Below are 22,046 nucleotides of genomic sequence, written 5' to 3'. Positions count from 1 at the left end.
AAGTACAGGTATTTGAGTTCAACATGTAAGAAGTAGAAAGTACAGGTATTTGGGTTCAACATGTAAGAAGTAGAAAGTACAGGTATTTGAGTTCAACATGTGAGAAGTAGAAAGTACAGGTATTTGAGTTCAACATGTAAGAAGTAGAAAGTACAGGTATTTGAGTTCAACATGTAAGAAGTAGAAAGTACAGGTATTTGTGTTCAACATGTAAGAAGTAGAAAGTACAGGTATTTGAGTTCAACATGTAAGAAGTAGAAAGTACAGGTATTTGGGTTCAACATGTGAGAAGTAGAAAGTACAGGTATTTGAGTTCAACATGTGAGAAGTAGAAAGTACAGGTATTTGAGTTCAACATGTGAGAAGTAGAAAGTACAGGTATTTGTGTTCAACATGTGAGAAGTAGAAAGTACAGGTATTTGAGTTCAACATGTAAGAAGTAGAAAGTACAGGTATTTGAGTTCAACATGTAAGAAGTAGAAAGTACAGGTATTTGTGTTCAACATGTAAGAAGTAGAAAGTACAGGTATTTGAGTTCAACATGTGAGAAGTAGAAAGTACAGGTATTTGTGTTCAACATGTAAGAAGTAGAAAGTACAGGTATTTGTGTTCAACATGTGAGAAGTAGAAAGTACAGGTATTTGTGTTCAACATGTGAGAAGTAGAAAGTACAGATATTTGAGTTCAACATGTAAGAAGTAGAAAGTACAGGTATTTGAGTTCAACATGTAAGAAGTAGAAAGTACAGGTATTTGTGTTCAACATGTGAGAAGTAGAAAGTACAGGTATTTGTGTTCAACATGTAAGAAGTAGAAAGTACAGGTATTTGAGTTCAACATGTAAGAAGTAGAAAGTACAGGTATTTGAGTTCAACATGTGAGAAGTAGAAAGTACAGGTATTTGAGTTCAACATGTAAGAAGTAGAAAGTTCAGGTATTTGTGTTCAACATGTAAGAAGTAGAAAGTACAGTATTTGAGTTCAACATGTGAGAAGTAGAAAGTACAGGTATTTGAGTTCAACATGTAAGAAGTAGAAAGTACAGGTATTTGAGTTCAACATGTGAGAAGTAGAAAGTATAGGTATTTGAGTTCAACATGTAAGAAGTAGAAAGTACAGGTATTTGGGTTCAACATGTAAGAAGTAGAAAGTACAGGTATTTGGGTTCAAAATGTAAGAAGTAGAAAGTACAGGTATTTGAGTTCAACATGTAAGAAGTAGAAAGTACAGGTATTTGAGTTCAACATGTAAGAAGTAGAAAGTACAGGTATTTGGGTTCAACATGTAAGAGTAGAAAGTACAGGGTATTTGGGTTCAACATGTAAGAAGTAGAAAGTACAGGTATTTGGGTTCAAAATGTAAGAAGTAGAAGTACAAGGTATTTGGGTTCAACATGTAGAAGTAGAAAGTACAGGTATTTGGGTTCAACATGTAAGAAGTAGAAAGTACAGGTATTTGTGTTCAACATGTAAGAAGTAGAAAGTACAGGTATTTGTGTTCAACATGTAAGAAGTAGAAAGTACAGGTATTTGGGTTCAACATGTAAGAAGTAGAAAGTACAGGTATTTGGGTTCAACATGTAAGAAGTAGAAAGTACAGGTATTTGGGGTTCAAAATGTAAGAAGTAGAAAGTACAGGTATTTGTGTTCAACATGTAAGAAATAGAAAGTACAGGTATTTGTGTTCAACATGTAAGAAGTAGAAAGTACAGGTATTTGGGTTCAACATGTAAGAAGTAGAAAGTACAGGTATTTGGGTTCAAAATGTAAGAAGTAGAAAGTACAGGTATTTGGGTCAACATGTAAGAAGTAGAAAGTACAGGTATTTGGGTTCAACATGTAAGAAGTAGAAAGTACAGGTATTTGGGTTCAAAATGTAAGAAGTAGAAAGTACAGGTATTTGGGTTCAACATGTAAGAAGTAGAAAGTACAGGTATTTGTGTTCAACATGTAAGAAGTAGAAAGTACAGGTATTTGTGTTCAACATGTAAGAAGTAGAAAGTACAGGTATTTGAGTTCAACATGTAAGAAGTAGAAAGTACAGGTATTTGAGTTCAACATGTAAGAAGTAGAAAGTACAGGTATTTGAGTTCAACATGTAAGAAGTAGAAAGTACAGGTATTTGGGTTCAACATGTAAGAAGTAGAAAGTACAGGTATTTGAGTTCAACATGTAAGAAGTAGAAGTACAAGGTATTTGTGTTCAACATGTAAGAAGTAGAAAGTACAGGTATTTGGGTTCAACATGTAAGAAGTAGAAAGTACAGGTATTTGGGTTCAACATGTAAGAAGTAGAAAGTACAGGTATTTGAGTTCAACATGTAAGAAGTAGAAAGTACAGGTATTTGGTTCAACATGTAAGAAGTAGAAAGTACAGGTATTTGGGTTCAACATGTAAGAAGTAGAAAGTACAGGTATTTGAGTTCAACATGTAAGAAGTAGAAAGTACAGGTATTTGTGTTCAACATGTAAGAAGTAGAAAGTACAGGTATTTGTGTTCAACATGTAAGAAGTAGAAAGTACAGGTATTTGGGTTCAACATGTAAGAAGTAGAAAGTACAGGTATTTGTGTTCAACATGTAAGAAGTAGAAAGTACAGGTATTTGTGTTCAACATGTAAGAAGTAGAAAGTACAGGTATTTGTGGTTCAACATGTAAGAAGTAGAAAGTACAGGTATTTGTGTTCAACATGTAAGAAGTAGAAAGTACAGGTATTTGTGTTCAACATGTAAGAAGTAGAAAGTACAGGTATTTGGGTTCAACATGTAAGAAGTAGAAAGTACAGGTATTTGGGTTCAACATGTAAGAAGTAGAAAGTACAGGTATTTGGGTTCAACATGTAAGAAGTAGAAAGTACAGGTATTTGGGTTCAAAATGTAAGAAGTAGAAAGTACAGGTATTTGTGTTCAACATGTAAGAAGTAGAAAGTACAGGTATTTGTGTTCAACATGTAAGAAGTAGAAAGTACAGGTATTTGGGTTCAACATGTAAGAAGTAGAAAGTACAGGTATTTGTGTTCAACATGTAAGAAGTAGAAAGTACAGGTATTTGGGTTCAACATGTAAGAAGTAGAAAGTACAGGTATTTGGGTTCAACATGTAAGAAGTAGAAAGTACAGGTATTTGAGTTCAACATGTGAGAAGTAGAAAGTACAGATATTTGTGTTCAACATGTAAGAAGTAGAAAGTACAGATATTTGTGTTCAACATGTAAGAAGTAGAAAGTACAGATATTTGTGTTCAACATGTAAGAAGTAGAAAGTACAGGTATTTGGGTTCAACATGTAAGAAGTAGAAAGTACAGGTATTTGAGTTCAACATGTAAGAAGTCAGAGTGAAAAGTCGAGTAAAGTACAGATACCAGAACAATGTACTTAAGTACAGTAACAACTTATTTGGACTCCACTACTTCCCACCTCTGCTGATCACCCACTGTGTGGTCACATGTGACTGATCACTTCCTGAGTGCCGAGACCTACCGGGTGTTTCTCAATCTCGAGTACGCTTGCTTGGTAGCACATGTCTTTTGAGCGTCTTGCTTCAGAAGCGAGGCAAGAATCCTTCCTGGTATTTGGAAAACAAAGAGTGGAACAGGCGAGCAAGTGTGCAGGTGTGCGTCATACGAGAGGCCCCACCTTACATTTTCCGCCACAGATTTGGGGAAATTGGTCCGTGCGCAAAGCATTGTGGGGATTTTAAGACCACGGAGTCTACACATGTGCAGCCTCGAAATGTCTCCAAACGAAGTACGCCGGGCTCGGTAGTATTCCAAGTACAGTATGCTGGACATTGGAACAGTCCTTCGGCGGCACTCGATGACGCAGTCTGCTTGAAATAGTGGCTCTGGAGCAGCTTTATTCGACATTGAGAAACACCCCCTGTCTCTCGACATGTAAGGCTTACAGAATTATGTATATATTAAATATAACATCCTGGCATTACATTCTCTGATAATCCTGATTTCATCCCAGTCTCCTCCGGGGGTCGAGGTCATGGCGGTGCCTTCGGCTCACGAGTTCCACTGGCAGAGTTTGTCTCGGCTGGCCAGCGGGCGCGTGTACCACTCCCTGTGTGAGGTGGGGGGGCAGATGTACATGCTGGGGGGCTGCGACGCCGTGGGGAGACCCTCCCCCGCCCTGGAGCTCTACTCCCCCGAGGTATAAGACGCTATCGGATGTTTCACTGACACGTCTGTAGCTGATGTGTCACTGGAGAGACACTGCATTACTCTGAAAAACAACAACAAAGCATTATAGTGATAAACACACACAGTCAAATTCTATTGTTTTTAAATCCTAAAACCTGGCAAACCAACAAAAAGGTTCCATCATTACAGCGACTGCATTTACATTTTCACTATTTAAAAAAAAAAAAATATATATATATAACGCCCCCCCTAGACAGGGTTACTAATGATAAAATAAATAATAATATTTATTATAAAAGAAGAAGTAGAATAAGAAATAAATACAAATATATATTATTATTATTATTATAAAAAGAAATAATTATAATAATACAAATAATAATAATTAATAATATTAATTAAGAAAAAATGTAACAGCATTTCTCTTATACAGTAAAGCACATTGTAAGGTATTTAAAGACACAAAAATGTATTGAAATATTATTTAAAGGTCCCATGTCATGGCCATTTCTACTGATCATAATTCCATTGTTGAGGTCTACTAGAATAGATTTACATTGTTCAATGTTCCAAACTCACATTGGTTTCTCAAACAGCATCTCTGTATAGTATGTGTATTCACTCTCTGTCCTACACGCTTTGTTGGAGCTCCTGCCCCCCCTCCCTGTGAGCCCACTGTGCTCTGATTGGTCAGCTCGCCCACTCTGTTCTGATGAGTCCACCACCGTTACAGCGGGACATCAGTGATTATGTGTTACAATGGCGTTGGTTAGCAACCAGGAAATGACACCAGTAATGACAAACAGATGGGAATGCTGCGTGGGGTCTGGGTGCCGTGTTGGCGGGACGTTGCGGGGCTCGCTGCTCCGCCCTTTGAGGCTCGAGGAGCGGACAGTGTGAGCTGGATTACTGGTGTCGTTTCCTGGTTGCTGCGTGGGGTCTGCGAGACAGCGAGACACGGTGAAACTCAGCCTGAGCACACACACACACACACACACACACACACACACACACACACACACACACTCACAGCCGTGGCTGAGAAAAGTTAAGGCTGATTGAGTATAGTGTGAGGAGCCGTTACGTCACTATGACCAGGAAGAACAAGAGAAATCTCCAGCGAGGCGTTCTGGGGCAGCATAGACAGGTCTTCTCTGTGTTCGACAGGGTGTACTTTGAGGGTTTGTGACTCTGCAGACCGTTTACATGCAGAAAAACCTTCATAACACACAAGGGGACGGGTAATAACCGAAAAAGCATGACATGGGACCTTTAAATAATCATTAAAACAACAAACTTAAAATATACGAAACACAACAACAATTACAGATCAAAAGCAGAAGAAGTGAGTTTATATTTGCTTTTTGAACAGATCGGTGCAGTAGCGGATGTGTTTTGGGAGAGTGGGAGGGGGCCGCTATGGAACAAATATGAATAAGTATAATTGGAAACAAATGAGCTCTATATATAAAGCAAATCCCAGCGCTGAGGAGGGGCACAGCTAATAAATACAAATGTAAAACCAAGGGAAAGACCACCTTCAAGTAAATCTGTCCCAATGTCCCCGTCTGCTTTCAAAATGAAGTAGAATATTATTTAAAAGATCATGAACATCATTAAACAACAACAACAGATCAAAAGCCTTTCTGAAGAAGGTTTGAGTCTTGCTTTGTAATTTGAACATGGAGTTGGGATGTTTTTTGGGAGAGTGGGAGGGGGGCAATATGAATAAGTATAATTGGAAACAAATGAGCTCTATATATAAAGCAAATCCCAGCGCTGAGGAGGGGCACAACTAGGAAATACAAATGTTAAGCCAAGGAATGCTGCTCTGTCTGAATGTCTGCAGGGGGATCGATGGATGACTTTGCCCCAGATGCCCACCCCTCGAGCGGGGGCCGCTGTGGCAGTGCTGGGGAAACAGATCCTGGTGGTGGGGGGAGTGGGAGAGGACCAGAGCCCCCTGAAGGTGGTGGAGATGTTCAACACAGAGGAGGGGAAGTGGAGGAAGAGGAGCACGCTGAGGGAGGCCCTGATGGGGGTGTCCATCACTGTGAAAGGTATGGTAAGACATGTCCTTATTGCAACTGTGTGGTACCAAGGTGTTTGCAAAGTTGGCATGAATGAGACCAAAAAGGTGAGGATCTTTACAATTTGCTGTGTGGGTAGACAGTTATATTGGTTGGAAACAGAAGTCCTAAACACAACGTCAACTTTATTGTCAATCTTTCAGTTTATGTGTACAGACAGAGAGATCGAAATACCGTTTCCCACAATCCCAAATACAATAACAAAGATATATACACATATTGATATACCTATCAGGGTTCTTACGGTCATTGAAAACCTGGAAAAGTCATGGAAATTCTAAATGCTAATTCCAGGCCCTGGAAAAGTTATGGAAAACAATATTTTTCCCAACGTTTTGGAAAAGTCATGGAAATGTAACTAAAGGTGCATCAAATATAATTTATATTTTATCTAATCGCCGAAATAGTAATTCTATAATGATAATAAATACTGTATCGTATAATAATGAAACGTAAAATGGCATTTAACTGACGAGGTATTTAGCTGGTGAGAGATTTGAGTTTGATTTGAGTAGAAGCTAGTAAGCCTACTATTTGATTTGTTTTAGATAGGCACAACATGTTTCAGATGCAGACCTTATTTTCCTGTTCCATGTTAAAATAAACTATTTTCAGTGGTACCGCTGAGAAAGAGTCATGTTTTAAGTCATTGAAAATCATTGGTGAAAAAGTGTATGAACCCTGACCTATATATCTATATATATATATCTATATATATATATATAGATATATATATATCTATACTAGGGATGTAACGATATATCGAATATCGCGATATCGCGGTAAATAGATGTCTCAATACCGTCGTGAGACTGACTAAATATACCGCGATTTAAAAAATTTTTTTCTTTTTAAATGTTTTTTTTTTTTTAAACATTTATTCAACCAGATGGTCCCATTGAGATCATCAATCTCTTTTTCAAGGGAGACCTGTCCAACATGGCAGCAAGTAGGTTACAACATGAACATAAAACAACAGATAACACAAAAGGACATCGTATTTACAGGACTACATGTACACACCTAGAGACATTGACAAGCACCAACAGTATATTTATATCTCTGTCAATAAGCCTCACCTTCTTGGCAACAACTGTATTGTTTTTGAAGTGGTGGAGAGACAATGCACAGTTTGACCCACTGCTGTCACCCATGGCCAAAGCATATCTCTCTGTCCCAGCAACATCAGTACCAAGCAAGAGAGTTTTTTCCACAGCAGGGGATATTGCAAACGCCCAAACATCCCAGCTTCTACCTGGAAATGTGGACATGCTCATATTCCTAAAAGATAACCTTGATGACGCTGAGTGAGTGAGTGAGTGAGTGAGTGAGTGAGTGAGTGAGTGAGTGAGTGAGTGAGTGAGTGTGTGAGTGAGTGAGTGAGTGAGTGAGTTAGAGTTGAGTTACTTGAAAAACTAAAGTGAGACTTGATTTATTCTATTGCAGGGTCTGATTATTATATTGTTGACACTTTAAAATACTACTATCCTACTAAAATGCTGTACAAATCAGATTTATTATTTAATAAAGAAAACAAATTCAATTACAAAAAAATAAAATCACATTTTTAAATATCGTACCGTGGACTTTTTATCGCGATATTATCGTACCGTGAGTTTTGGGTATCGTTATATCCCTAATATATACACAATCAATAGACACATTTGTACATATGCACACATTAAGACATAAATAAAAGCACATAAACATAAGAATCGCTAAATGTAAAACTCAAAGCAAACAATACTTTTAAAAAAAAACATATCTCCAACTCCAGACAGCTATCAGAGGAGAAGCTCTTCTGATGAGGAAATGTGTCCAAGAACAATCAGAGTATCTCATTCCAATATGTGACTTATTTAACTATTCCCAATGTCACATGCATAAAAACATCAAATGGGTTATTGATGATGCCAAATATATTTTATGATGCAGCAGCAGATGTGTTACATTATTCAGCAGGACTGCATCAAAAGTAAAAGCAGAGGAAATACTGAAACAATCCAGAGCATTAGCTCACTTTTAATTTCAAGCCCTGTGTATTATAATATCTTTACATCTCTAAGCGGTTGACCAATCACAACAGAGCCGGCCAGCTAACCAATCAGAGCAGACTGGGCTCTGGTTTCAGACAGAGGGTGAAAAGATGTGCTGCAGCACAGGAAGTATAGGCGCATTCACACCGCAGTACTTTTCCCACAAAGGTTCATGAGAACTTAGTTCATGAGAACTCTTTAGTTCGCATGAACTAAGTACAGATCGCGTTCACACCGGAATAAGTCCCTGGGGGTGGATTAGGCAAATGAAGCCGCTGACGTCACTTCTTCTTCTTCTGCTTTGGGTTTACTGGCAGGCCGCAAACCACTTCACGGCGTATACTGCCGCCCAAAGTCCCCGGCCGGAAGTCCCCGGAGTTGGGGACTGGCTTCAGTAGAAGCTGCTGGGACTCCCAGCAGCTTCTACTGAAGCCTTCCGAGTAAATCGCCAGAACGCCGACACCTCCTCATCTCCACCGCTCCCATGTTTTATTTTGTGTTGCCATAAGTTAGTCTCTCTGCGTTTCTGCGCTGGGCTAATGCTAATGCTAATAATGCTAATGCAAGGATAATAAAATGGCGGCTTCACAAAACTTTTTGGGAGTTTTACGGGGCGTGGTTCGCAATCCGCCCAGCCAATCAGAAATATAGCTCTTTTCTCACAAGAGAGCCGTACGAAAGTCCCTGCTCTCTAGCAGCTCTCTGCTCTCTAGCAGGGACTTTCGTGGGGGTAAAAAGGTTCTCATGAACTAATTTTAGTACCGGCTCTTTTTGGTGTGAACGCGACAAAAGAGTTCTCATGAACCTTTGTGGGAAATGTGAATGCGCCTTATGAGAGAAATAAAGAGCTTTTTGAACATGGACCTGTTAAGCCGAGAGCCCCCTGTACAGGGGGCTACGGGGTGTTTTTTCACGAAACTGTGTCTCAGGGCATCTTAATATTTAAAAACAAGAAGCGTCTAAATTAGGGGTGCCCAACCAGTCGATCGCGAGATGTGTCTAAAAATAGAACAACAATATTCTGTTTTATCGTTAATGTCCTATAACATAATCTTCCCGTGCCAGAATAATGCACTTGAACGCACCAAAGCTTTGTGATTGGCCGGCGTGACCCCATGTGTGGGGGCGTGGCTGGTGGGCAGTGGGCACTATTTCGCTGACGTTGTCCGTGTCAACAGGAGTGACAGTCCGCACACACACAAGACCGCCATTATGGCAGAAGCAAAAAAGCCCAAAATATATAATTTTCACTCCGAGTGGGAGGATGATTATTTTTGTATCTATTCCAATTCAAAGTCCATCTGTCTCATCTGCAATGCGAGCGTGGCTTTATCGAAGAAGAGTAATTTAGGAGCGGCATTTCAAAACAGTGCACAAACGCTACGAGACGGAATTCCCTCCTAATTCTGCCCTACGCTCCCAAAAGGGGAGGGGCCTGAAAGGACTGCTAAATGCACAGCAGTCCATTTTCACCAGGCCCAACAACAAGAGCAAGGCTGCTACCAGAGCATCTTATCGTGTCAGTCACGTTCTTGCGAAACACATGAAGTCTTTCAAAGACGGCGAAGTTGTGAAAGAAGCTTTCCTGCAGGCTGCCGACGCGCTTTTTGGGGACAGTAAAAATAACCAGTGTTGGGACTAACGCGTTACAAAGTAACGCGTTACTGTAACACCGTTGTTTTTTTTATATAGTCAACAGCCAGGCGAACAGAGATGAGAACTACTTAAGTACAGTACTTGAGTAAATGTACTTAGATACTTCCTGTGTCACATGCGGAGAGTCGGGCTGTGGGCGTGTTTGTGTTGTTTACTAACAAGACTATCATGGCGGCGGCGGAGCTCAAGTCTAGTTTCTCCACCTGGAGATATTCTCACTATTTCACTTTTGTCGAGCACAAAGAAAAGAACGTTTTAGTTAAATGTAAGTTGTGTCCTGGCGGGTCAAAGAGCCTATCTACTGCCCAAACCAGTAATTCAAATCTCTTAAAACATCTGCAAAAACAACATGCTGGGACGAAGCTAGTAGCTAATGGCGCGTTTCCACTGCAGCGGGTAGCCCCGTTTAAGCGTCCTTAACCGTCCTCAAGCGGCCAGGCCGGTTTTTGGTGGCGTTTCCATATAGCCTAGTACCGGCCAGCGGGTACTTTTTCCCTCTTTTTCCGGCCTCATAAAATCGTGGTTCCCTCAGACCAGGGCCAGGGCTGAACTAGTGACGTCAACACTCTCGACTGCTGATTGGTCAGAGAGAATCGTCACAAGATTGCGCGCGAGTTCATCCCTAGCGTCGCATATATATTTAGAAGCAAACTTGCAGCATTTTTATAAACAGCATTTTGTAAACGGATGAGCTACAAAAATGGCTACGTCTAATAAGAAAAGCACACCGTGGTCGACCGAGGAGGTGACGACGTTCCTACATCTCATTGGGGATGATCAAATCCAGCGGGAGCTCGACGGAATAACTCGAAATGTGAACAAAAACAAAGCCGATCGCCCCGCCGACACTGCGTTGCTACCCCAGGTCCTAAACTGTAATGGAAATACGCCACGGCCTTGGCCGGCCAGCAAGGCAGCCCGAGGCCAGAGCGAGGACTCTTAGGGACGCTTAAACGGGGCTACCCCGCTGCAGTGGAAACGCGCCATAAGACCACAGAGACTCAGCCGACGCCACTCCACCTCCACCTAAGCAACAGCGGCTGGATTTTAACCAAGGGACTGCTGGCCAGGGAAAAGTCGATAAAGCCATTGCACGGTATGTTGTAGAACACATGCAGGCTATTGCTACAGTGGAGTCACCCGCTTTCAGGGAGCTAGTTAGCATGATAGCATGTCCGGGCGGCACACGGCATATGGGACGGAAACTTTTTCCAACTACCTGGAGAAAGAATATACAAAAATGGAAAGCCAGCTAATATCGATGCAATCCAGATTGCATATAATGCATGTCAAGTTGATCAACAGATTGTATTATTCTCCAATGCAATAACAGTGCTGAAATGAAGGCTATCGTTATAGCCTTCATTTCAGTACTGTTATTGCATTGGAGAATAATTAATGGGAGCCGTTTTTGTAAGTAACTAAAACGTTACTTTTCACAGTAAAGCATAATTATTTTTTTTAAGTAACTAGTAAAGTAACTGAGTTACTTTTGAAATGAAGTAACTAGTAATGGTAACTAGTTACTGGTTTTCAGTAACTAGCACAACACTGAAAATAACAGAAGCATTTCAACAGGTTTTTGATATAATAAAAACTCAAGTTAGATACCGTTATTAATCAGCTGTAAGTTTTAGTTAGTTTGGACTTATTCATTATAATTATTATACAAAATGGTATAAGAATGCAAACATTCAGATCTGTTCTGTTTAAATTGATTATAGTCTATTATCAATTCAGGTTAAGAAACTAGTGTTGCTTGCATCCTATTTTAAAGGCATTTATTTTTATAATCTACTAAAATGCAACAAACAAAGGGTTTGATTCTATTAATTTTGTCTTTTTTATTGCACTTTGGCAGCAGATTCCTGTGTAGCTTCAGATCTGAGTTGTCTTATTAGTAAGCCTAATTTATACTTTTGTAGCAACACTATTTTATATAATGGCAAAGAAAGGGTTCAGAGTCTTTTCTTTTTTCCTGTGTCATATGTGGCAGCACTGTTCAATGTTTCTTGAAAACATTACCCACTGTAGTGACGTGTGAATAAACTCCAACTCTGTTTCAACAACACTGTTGTCTAACTTCAGTTAAATACTTGTATGTGTGTAGATTAGAAAGAGGTAATATAAAGGATCTGCAGTATTTTATGAAGTATTAATCGTACAAAGGTCAGTTTTATACGTAGAAGTGTGTATTTACCTGGTAGTAGGCTGTCAGTAACTACGCCTCTCTATTTGGACTGGTAGATCTCGGCAGCCTGGCAATTTTAAAAGTAGCTCTCGGTTCAAAAAAGGTTGGGCACCCCTGGTCTAAATGAACCCTGAGCGAAAAAATGCTAACACGCTTAGCACAGAACCCAAGGTAAAAATACCCTTATTACTTATCGTAGCTGCGCATACAAGATATCAGATTAAAGATGAGATTCCACAGATTCTATAGGTATTAGTATCACCACTGAGCGATCAGAACTCGCGACAGGGGAAGCAAACACAAACATCACAACACGTAGCTTTACGGAGCATTCACGGGAGATCGTCTCACCTTAGCTGTTATTCTGATCAAAAGTCGTCTTCAATGGCATTAAAACGATAAAAACGCTGCTGAAAGTTAATCCATAGGTTAATCCAATGTGTCTGTCACTTTGAAAACATTATTGATAATCCATCATTCCCAGTGACGTGCGGTGAGGTTCATGGCTGGTGAGGCACTGACTCTTTCAGAGTCAGATTTACAAATATTATATTCTGACCTTAATCGAAATATTCTGTTATTTTCAAAAGCTTTTTTAGTCTGATGCTTCGATTCATTTCAAACAGACTGTTCAACAAAAGGATACCCACAATCTAAATATTGGATTGTTCTTTCTTAGTAAGATCCCATGTTCATTACAATTGGGGTCTTACCTTGACTTGAAGATGAAGTCCATGCTCTCCTTCTAGACAACAATCTCTATTACTTTTTTGTAAAAGTCCTCCTTATCTTCCTCTAGTTTCAAAAGTCTAGTTTGTTGTTCGCGTATACCGTCTCTGCGTAGAATAACAGTAGCAACAAGGACCTGTGGGCTCACTTGCGCCCCCTTCAGTGCGGCAGAGGTTATGGCTGCCTCCCCTGGTGCTTTTTTCATTGCCGTTGTATGATGAGACCAGCGAGCCTAAATATCATATATACGTGAAATAAGTTATTTAGAGACTATGGATGGCGAGGATAAATGTAATAAAGGGATCTACAAACATTACATTGGTGACATACAGTGAGATGGTGCAGGCATGCGCTTAGGGCCCGCTTTCCAGACAGTTTCTGTGAGGTGACGCATTCTGAGGTGAGGCAGAGCTCATCTGTGCCTCACCTCACCACACAGTAGGCTTGTTTGAGACGCGTTGCGGCTCGCCTCGAAAGTAGACGAGAATAGCCGATCGCAGCCCGGGGAGGTCTCAAACAGCTCGCCTGAAGTCGGACAGCGCGGAGTCGGCTTCGTCTTCTTCTTCTTCTTCTCTCGGTTATTTGGCGGATTGCAAACAACTTTAAGGTGCATACCGCCACCTCCGGAGTCGGCTTGACTCGGTTTGCATTTATAAAGAATGCACACATGTGTTTAATCGTTAATGTCAGATATGTACTAGGTAAATACATTTGTTCCTGCTCAAGATTAGATTCAACTTTATTGTTATTGCACAGATTACAGGTACTGAGACAACGAAATGCAGTTTAGCTTCTAACCAGGTGCAACAAGCAGTAAAGTGGAAAGTAATGTACACAATCTACAGAATAACATATAGAATGAATTGAATGATGAATAAACAGTGAGGGGTATGAATACACTAGATATCAGCCTGTGAGCAGTATGAACAGTGTGTATGAATATGCTAAGATATATAAAGTATGAAAACGGTAAGCAGTATAGTATAAAATATATAGATATTAATTTAATGATGATAAATATTGTGGAACAATGATGAAAAATGTGAATGGATGTGGCGACGTAAAACTGACACAAAACAACAACAAACTTTTGCCGAGCCAATTGGAGAGTTTCATCAGCAGCACGTGGTAAAAACCACCAATGAGCGCTCAGCTCGAGATACCAGCGAGCCGTTTCCCATCAAGCATTTCGCTTCCGCAGCCCGTGGAGAGCAACTGCGCCGCCTCGCCGCGCCTCGCTCTCAAGGCTGCGGGCGTCTTTGTCCCGCGAGATTTCAACGTCTCATGTAGGCGAGCCTCCAGAGCAAGTCGGACAAAATGACTAACCATCATGCAACGCACTAGCAAGACGTTGATCGCAACTGCACAGGTCTCGCACAGGTCTCGCTTGTCTCAAACAAGCCTACTAGCTCTGCCTCCCCTGACTGCACGTCGCTGATCATTCCATTTTTATGTCAAAAACGGAGATTTCATATTAGCTGCTAATAATAGCCACCAGAGTGTATCGCAGCTTCCGGTTCCGGGTCAATCTGGCTACGCATCACTCATTCACCAATGGGTAATGTTTAGATGGATTTTAGGAACTTCCCCTCGATTCCATTGGCTCTAACGGTTCAAAATAGATGTCAATCATCAAAATCGACCGAGGGGGGCCAGAGAGATGGCAAAATCCACCCAAATGACCCCAGAAGTGTTTTTTTTTTTTTTTAAATCTCTCTAAAAAGGTCAAACTTCACTTGTTTTGCATCAATCTTGATTCAGGGTACTTATTATATGTTATAGTTTGGATTCCTAAAGCTTTTAGTCTACTATTCATCATCCAAGGGCGGTTTTCACTATAAGTACATTTATTTTTATTAATTTTTTTTACTATGTTCAATCTGAATTTACTTTAAAATTAAAAAAATCTATATTGATTCTGACTTTTCTGCATCCAACTCACAGGTTTATCATTGCTCTGAGAAAAAAGATTATTAATTTACCCTTTTTAGAAGTGAAGTTATAGTCATTTGTTCTGGGAATGTCATTTTCGAGCCTGAGACCTGAAAAACAGGCTCAGGGCCTAACAGGTTAAAGGAGACATGTCACAGTCGAGACTAATATGAACCTGAACATGTGCAGAATATGTCCTGTTTGATGATAATGTGTTATGTTTCGTGACTTCTCCATTACTTGAAATACCTTTAAGCTTGCATGTTGTATAGAATATTCTGTCATGAGTACGGTATTCAGTGACTTTAACCAACCTGACATTAAATGTATCAGAGATTAGTTTGTGTTATGTTTCTCATATCATCATTTTACTGTACGGTGTGTTTCTGTATTCTCAGATAAGGAATGTCTTTTTGAACACATACAAATACAACAATACAAACAACTGTTGAATCAACTTAAATTGTAGCCAAGTCAGCTTTCCAAATCGACCTCAAAGGAGCCATGTGTTGTGGGCTCACGATTGTTCACAGTTTGCAGTCAGAGAGTGCGTCTTCTGCCGTGGATGTGTGTGTGTTCAGCGCTGCATCTGTCATGTCTGCTGGAACACAGATAGATGATGTACACACACTTATTGGCCGCGTAAAAACCACGCTCTCAATCTCTATCACCAGTCTTCAATTCTTGGCCTTTTTCTCACGTTTCATCCAAACAGACAAATAGTCTGACAAAAGTGATCGATAGGACCCAATTAAAACTAACCTGGTATTTCAGGATAGTCAGTTACAGATTTGGCCTAATGATGCAATTTTTGTTGACATTTGTAGAATCATTATCTTCCCGATATAGGATAATGAGCTTTTGGTAATGGGGTTATTCCATTTAGTTATGTATGCCACGTCGATGCATCGAGGTTGAGACAAAATGTATCAAGAAAAACACAATGTTCCCCTGCAGCTCTTCTTCTCCTCTCTTGTATTTCTCCCTCGTGTCGAAACCCTCTCCCACTTCAATTCTTATGCTGGAGGTGTTATGCCGAAGTGCCAGACGCGGACTCCTGCGTTTTTATTATTCTGCTGCCGTACGAGCTGTCCTTCCCGTGTCTGTCACACTCTTCTGCTTCGTCACAAACTTCTCAGCCAACTCTCCAAGCTTTGCAGATTTCTAACACTACATAAAAACAAAGTGCCAAGGAGGCGTTTCCATCTCGTCTTTCACGAGTTCATTGTTGTTGATCTTGCTGTTATTGTTGTTCCAACTCATTTTAAAGAGGACATATTTTGCTCATTTTCAGGTTCATATTAGTATTTTCTTTTGTGCCTCTACAGTAACCTGTTTACATGCTTTGATTGCCTGAGTAACTCCCTCTGGAGGGAACACAGGAATTTAAGTTTGCAGACCATTTACATGCACAAGAACCTATAGAAACTACAGGGAAGGGAAAACCCCCAAAAAGCACAATAGGGCCTTTTTAACGAAGTTGTGATGTGAAGATAATTCACATTTTTAAATGAAATCCATAAAATCCTTGCTTTTATTGAACATTGTGTGTGTGTGTGTGTGGTGTGTGTGTGTGTGTGTGTGTGGTGTGTGTGTGTGTGTGTGTGTGTGTGTGTGGTGTGTGTGGTGTGGTGTGTGTGTGTGTGTGTGTGTGTGTGTGTGTGTGTGTGTGTGTGTGTGTGTGTGTGTGTGTGTGTGTGTGGTGTGTGTGTGTGTGTGTGTGTGTGTGTGTGTGTGTGTGTGTGTGTGTGTGTGTGTGTGTGTGTGTGAGTGTGTGTGTGTGTGTGTGTGGTGTGTGTGTGTGTGTGTGTGTGTGTGTAGACGGCCGTGCCCTGGCAGTGGGGGGGATGGGTGCTGACCTGCTCCCTCGCAGCATCCTGCAGCAGTACGACCTTCGAAAGGACGTTTGGGCGCTGCTTCCTCCGATGCCCACCGCGCGCTACGATGCTAACACCTACCTGCTGGCTAACAAGCTCTACGTGGCAGGTACACACATCCCACTGTGGTTTGTTTATTAAAGGTCCCCTAAGCTATTATACTGTTTTTCATCAATATATTATAGCTCTCAGATACAGAACATGTCTCTGAAGTGTTTGGCTCCAAACACCAAACAGATCATTGCAGCATTACCCATAATCCCCTCTGTTTCAGCCCTGTTTCAAAAGTGCTGATTCTCTGTCTGTTACTTTAGATGAAAATAAGGAGCCCCTCCCCACGCCCCTCTGAGACATTTGGTTACAAAGAACACAATGGTGCTCTAGGAGGAGATTCAGGTGATAAGGTGGGGGAGGGGGTTACCTTGGTTGCTGATTGGCTGATGGTTACACAAGACAACACATCGTTATGACTTCATAAAGTGGCCAAAATCTGATCAGCTCATTTTCAGACAGGTTTTTATAGAAATGGATCAAAAAGAGAGAGAATCTTTGTTCCTGAAACTTTCAGAGTCTCTTTCCACAGAGGGGACACATGTTGATGTAGAAGAGACATGGAGAAGAGGGGGACACATGTTGATGTAGAAGAGACATGAAGAAGAGGGGACACATGTTGATGGAGAAGAGACATGAAGAAGAGGGGACACATGTTGATGTAGAAGAGACATGGAGAAGAGGGGACACATGTTGATGTAGAAGAGACATGAAGAAGAGGGGACACATGTTGATGTAGAAGAGACATGAAGAAGAGGGGACACATGTTGATGTAGAAGAGACATGAAGAAGAGGGGACACATGTTGATGTAGAAGAGACATGAAGAAGAGGGGACACATGTTGATGTAGAAGAGACATGGAAGAAGAGGGGACACATGTTGATGTAGAAGAGACATGAAGAAGAGGGGACACGTGTTGATGTAGAAGAGACATGAAGAAGAGGGGACACATGTTGATGTAGAAGAGACATGAAGAAGAGGGGACACATGTTGATGTAGAAGAGACATGAAGAAGAGGGGACACATGTTACATTACATTGCATTTAGCTGACACTTTTATCCAAAGCGACTTACAATAAGTGCATTCGACCAGGAAGACACAACCTTGAAGAAAACAGAATCATATAAGTACATCAGGTTTCATAGAGCCAAAACATTTCAAGTGCTACTCAACTGGCTTTAGATAAGCCAGTCCCTTATTAGTATATAAGTGCTTCGTTAATAGTTCTAACGCTCGAAGGTGGAGTCAAAAGAGATGAGTTTTCAGTCTGCGCCGGAAGATGTGCAAGCTTTCTGCTGTCCTGATGTCAATGGGGAGCTCATTCCACCATCTTGGAGCCAGGACTAGCAAACCCACGTGTTTTTGCCGATGGGAACTTGGGTCCCCCTCGCAGCGAGGGCGCAGCGAGTCGTTTGGCTGATGCAGAGCGTAGTGCACGTGCTGGGGTGTACGGTTTAACCATGTCCTGGATGTAGGAAGGGGCCAGATCCATTCGCAGCATGGTACGCAAGTACCAGTGTCTTGAAGTGGATTCTAGCAGTTACCGGAAGCCAGTGAAGGCGAGCGGAGGAGCGGAGTGGTGTGGGAGAATTTAGGAAGGTTGAAGACCAGACGAGCCGCTGCATTCTGGATGAGCTGCAGAGGTCGGATGGCACATGCAGGTAGACCAGCCAGGAGGGAGTTGCAGTAGTCTAGGCGTGAGATGACGAGAGCCTGGACCAGAACCTGAGTCGCTTTCTGGGTCAGCTGGGGACAGTATCTTCCTGATGTTGTAAAGCGTGTATCTGCAGCAACGGGTTGTAGCAGCGATGTTTGCAGTGAAGGACAGGTTGTTATCTAGGGTCACACCCAGATTCCTTGCAGTCTGAGTCGGGGAAACAACTGAGGTGCCGATGTTGATTGTTCAGGTCAAGAGTGGGACAATCTTTTCCCGGAAGGAAGAGCAGCTCAGTCTTGTCAAGGTTGAGCTTGAGGTGATGAGCAGACATCCACTGAGAGATGTCAGCTAGACAAGCAGAGATGCGTGCGACGACCTGGGTCTCTGAGCGGGGAAAGGACAGAATTAATTGGGTGTCGTCAGCGTAGCAGTGGTAAGAAAAACCATGCGGGCTAATGACTGATCCGAGTGAGTTTGTGTACAAGGAGAAGAGGAGGGGACCAAGAACAGAGCCCTGAGGGACCCCTGTAGTTAATTGACAAGGGTGGGACTCAGACCCTCTCCAAGTTACCCTGTAGGTGCGGTCTTTGAGGTATGAGGTGAGGAGGGAAAGTGCAGAGCCTGAAACTCCAAGTTTTTGGAGAGTGCGAAGGAGGATCTGATGATTCACCGTGTCGAATGCAGCAGACAGGTCCAAGAGGATGATGACAGAGGAGAGGGATGCAGTTTTGGCAGTGTGCAGTTCCTCCGTGACAGCAATGAGAGCAGTTTCTGTGGAGTGACCTGCCTTGAAACCAGACTGGTGCGGATCCAGAAGGTTGTTCTGATGGAGATAACAGGAGAGTTGTTTAAAGACAGCGCGTTCAAGTGATTTAGACAGGAACGGGAGGAGAGAGACAGGCCTGTAGTTTATAACATCAGACGGGTTGAGAGTGGGTTTCTTTAGGAGAGGGTTTACTCTTGCCTCCTTGAGACTGTTTGGAAAGTGACCAGAAGTTAGAGAAGTGTTGATGAAATGGGTGAGAAACGGATAGAATATCAGGAGCGATAGTCTGAAGGAGGTTTGAAGGGATAGGGTCCAGAGGACAGGTGGTAGGGCGGGCAGAGGTAATGAGGGTGAGAACCTCACTTGGAGAGAGAGGGGAAAAGGAGGTAAGTGTGTTGGTGGAAGGAGGGTCTGGTGACCCAGCGGTGAGTAAAGGTGAGTCAGAAAAAGAAGAGCGAATATCATCAACCTTTTTTTCAAAGTGGTTAACAAAGTCGCTTGACAGAAGTGAGGAGGGGGGAGGGGCTTTTGGAGGGTCCAAGAGGGTGGAGAAGGAGAATAGTTTTTTGGGATTGGAATAGGAAGATTGGATCTTATCTTGAAAGAAAGTGCTTTTTGCCTGAGAGATCGAAGCAGAGAAAGAGGAGAGCCTGATAGGTTAGGAGGTCGTCATGGTGTTTGGATTTCCACCGTTTCCGCTCTGCTTCCCTAAGGACAGTTCTATTGTTGATGTAGAAGAGACATGAAGAAGAGGGGACACATGTTGATGTAGAAGAGACATGAAGAAGAAGGGACACATGTTAATGTAGAAGAGACAAGGAGAAGAAGGGACACATGTTGATGTAGAAGAGACATGAAGAAGAGGGGACACATGTTGATGAAGAAGAGACATGAAGAAGAGGGGACACATGTTGATGTAGAAGAGACATGAAGAAGAGGGGACACATGTTGATGTAGAAGAGACATGAAGAAGAGGGGACACATGTTGATGTAGAAGAGACATGAAGAAGAGGGGACACATGTTGATGTAGAAGAGACACGAAGAAGAGGGGACACATGTTGATGTAGAAGAGACATGAAGAAGAGGACTTTGCATAATAGGTGACCTTTAAACAATATGGCTGTTGATCATTAACAAGTATTCCTCAAAATGTCAATACCATTTTACTTTTATTTTCTTATAATCTTTCAGGCGGCCGGCAGTGTAAGCGACCAGTGAAGGCCTTCGAGGTGTTTGATGCAGAGACGCGCTCTTGGACTACGTTACCCAGCATGCCTTGTAAACGTTCATATGGGGGCGTGCTATGGGACGTAAACGGGAGGTTGTGTCTGCTCGGAGGACTGCGGCAGGGAGGACACCAGAGCTCAAAGTTCACCAAGAACGTCAACATCTTTGACACCAACCAAGGTACGAAGACACGTCTCTTTATCGTGTATCATTTCATAATAGCAGAAGAGGGAGAAGTACTCAGATCTTGTTCTTGAGTAAAAGTAGAAGTACTCAGATCTTGTTCTTGAGTAAAAGTAGAAGTACTCAGATCTTGTACTTGAGTAAAAGTAGAAGTACTCAGATCTTGTACTTGAGTAAAAGTAGAAGTACTCAGATCTTGTACTTGAGTAAAAGTAGAAGTACTCAGATCTTATACTTGAGTAAAAGTAGAAGTACTCAGATCTTGTACTTGAGTAAGTAGAAGTACTCAGATCTTGTTCTTGAGTAAAAGTAGAAGTACTCAGATTTTGTACTTGAGTAAAAGTAGAAGTACTCAGATCTTGTACTTGAGTAAGTAGAAGTACTCAGATCTTGTACTTGAGTAAAAGCAGAAGTACTCAGATCTTGTACTTGAGTAAGTAGAAGTACTCAGATGTTGTACTTGAGTAAAAGTAGAAGTACTCAGATATTGTACTTGAGTAAAAGTACTCAGATCTTGTTCTTGAGTAAAAGTAGAAGTACCAGAGTGTAGGAATACTCTGTTACAGTAAAAGTCCTGCATTCAAAATGTTCCTCAAGTGAAAGTAGAAAAGTATTCTCATCAAAATATAGTGAAAGTAGCGACAGTAAAAGTAGTCGTTGTGCAGATTGGTCCATTTCAGAATAATATATATGATATGTTTTATAATGATTGATCATGAAAGTGTTCTCAAAGCTGGTAAAGGTATAGCTAGTTTGAATGACTTTGTATACTGCAGGGTAGCTTGTGAATTTACTCCAGGTGGAACTAAAGTCTGATTTAACACTTGATTATATTTCTCAAATATTCCCTCTACATTCGTTGGACTGAGCCCAGAGCGACAGATTGGAGGTGGGGCTTAAGGAAAACTCAAGTACACATTCTCTATGGGCCCTTTAAGACTCTGGTTGATCCGGGTACTTTATAGTCAATCCATTTTGGGCTTTATGCTCCACTGAGCAACTTTCCTCAGACACTTTAATGACCTCAAAACTTGGACAAATAAATCCGCAACTATCTGCATCGTTACAACAAGAAGAACGGATAATTTGTTCTCAGCAATTTGCATAAGCTGACCTTTTTACAATTGTTCCGAGGCCATTTTTCATGCTGTGTTAATTTTCTTTTCCACACTCCATTCTTTGTGTGTTTTTGCATCTTCACTTGTGTGTGTGTGTGTGTGTGTGTGTGTGTGTGTGTGTGTGTGTGTGTGTGTGTGTGTGTGTGTGTGTGTGTGTGTGTGTGTGGTGTGTGTGTGTGTGTGTGTGTGTGTGTGTGTGTGTGTGTGTGTGTGGTGTGTGTGTGTGTGTGTGTGTGTGTGTGTGTGTGTGTGTGTGTGTGTGTGTGTGTGTGTGTGTGTGTGTGTGTGTGTGTGTGTGTGTGTGTGTGTGTGTGTGTGTGTGTGTGTGTGTGTGTGTGTGTGTGTGTGTGTGTGTGTGTGTGTGTGTGTGTGTGTGTGTGTGTGTGTGT

The 22,046-nt window shown here is 41.5% G+C and overlaps 1 protein-coding gene across 1 annotated transcript in view; it reads left to right on the top strand.

Moving 5' to 3' along the window:
• Window positions 1–3,971: 3,971 nt before the first annotated feature.
• klhdc8a (kelch domain containing 8A) overlaps window positions 3,972–22,046 on the top strand; it is a 34,582-nt gene continuing 16,507 nt past the window's right edge. The window contains exons 1-4 of the mRNA XM_034236555.1: window positions 3,972–4,152; window positions 5,992–6,202; window positions 16,598–16,762; window positions 20,321–20,536. Coding sequence (XP_034092446.1) covers window positions 3,988–4,152; window positions 5,992–6,202; window positions 16,598–16,762; window positions 20,321–20,536 — 757 coding nt within the window. The 5' untranslated portion in view covers window positions 3,972–3,987. The remainder of the gene's footprint in view (window positions 4,153–5,991; window positions 6,203–16,597; window positions 16,763–20,320; window positions 20,537–22,046) is intronic.

This window comes from Gymnodraco acuticeps, unplaced genomic scaffold (genome assembly GCF_902827175.1).
Source record: "Gymnodraco acuticeps unplaced genomic scaffold, fGymAcu1.1, whole genome shotgun sequence".
NCBI classification, from domain to species: domain Eukaryota; kingdom Metazoa; phylum Chordata; class Actinopteri; order Perciformes; family Bathydraconidae; genus Gymnodraco; species Gymnodraco acuticeps.
The sequence above is the reverse complement of the archived record's forward strand: the minus strand, read 5'-3'. Positions and strand labels throughout refer to the sequence as shown.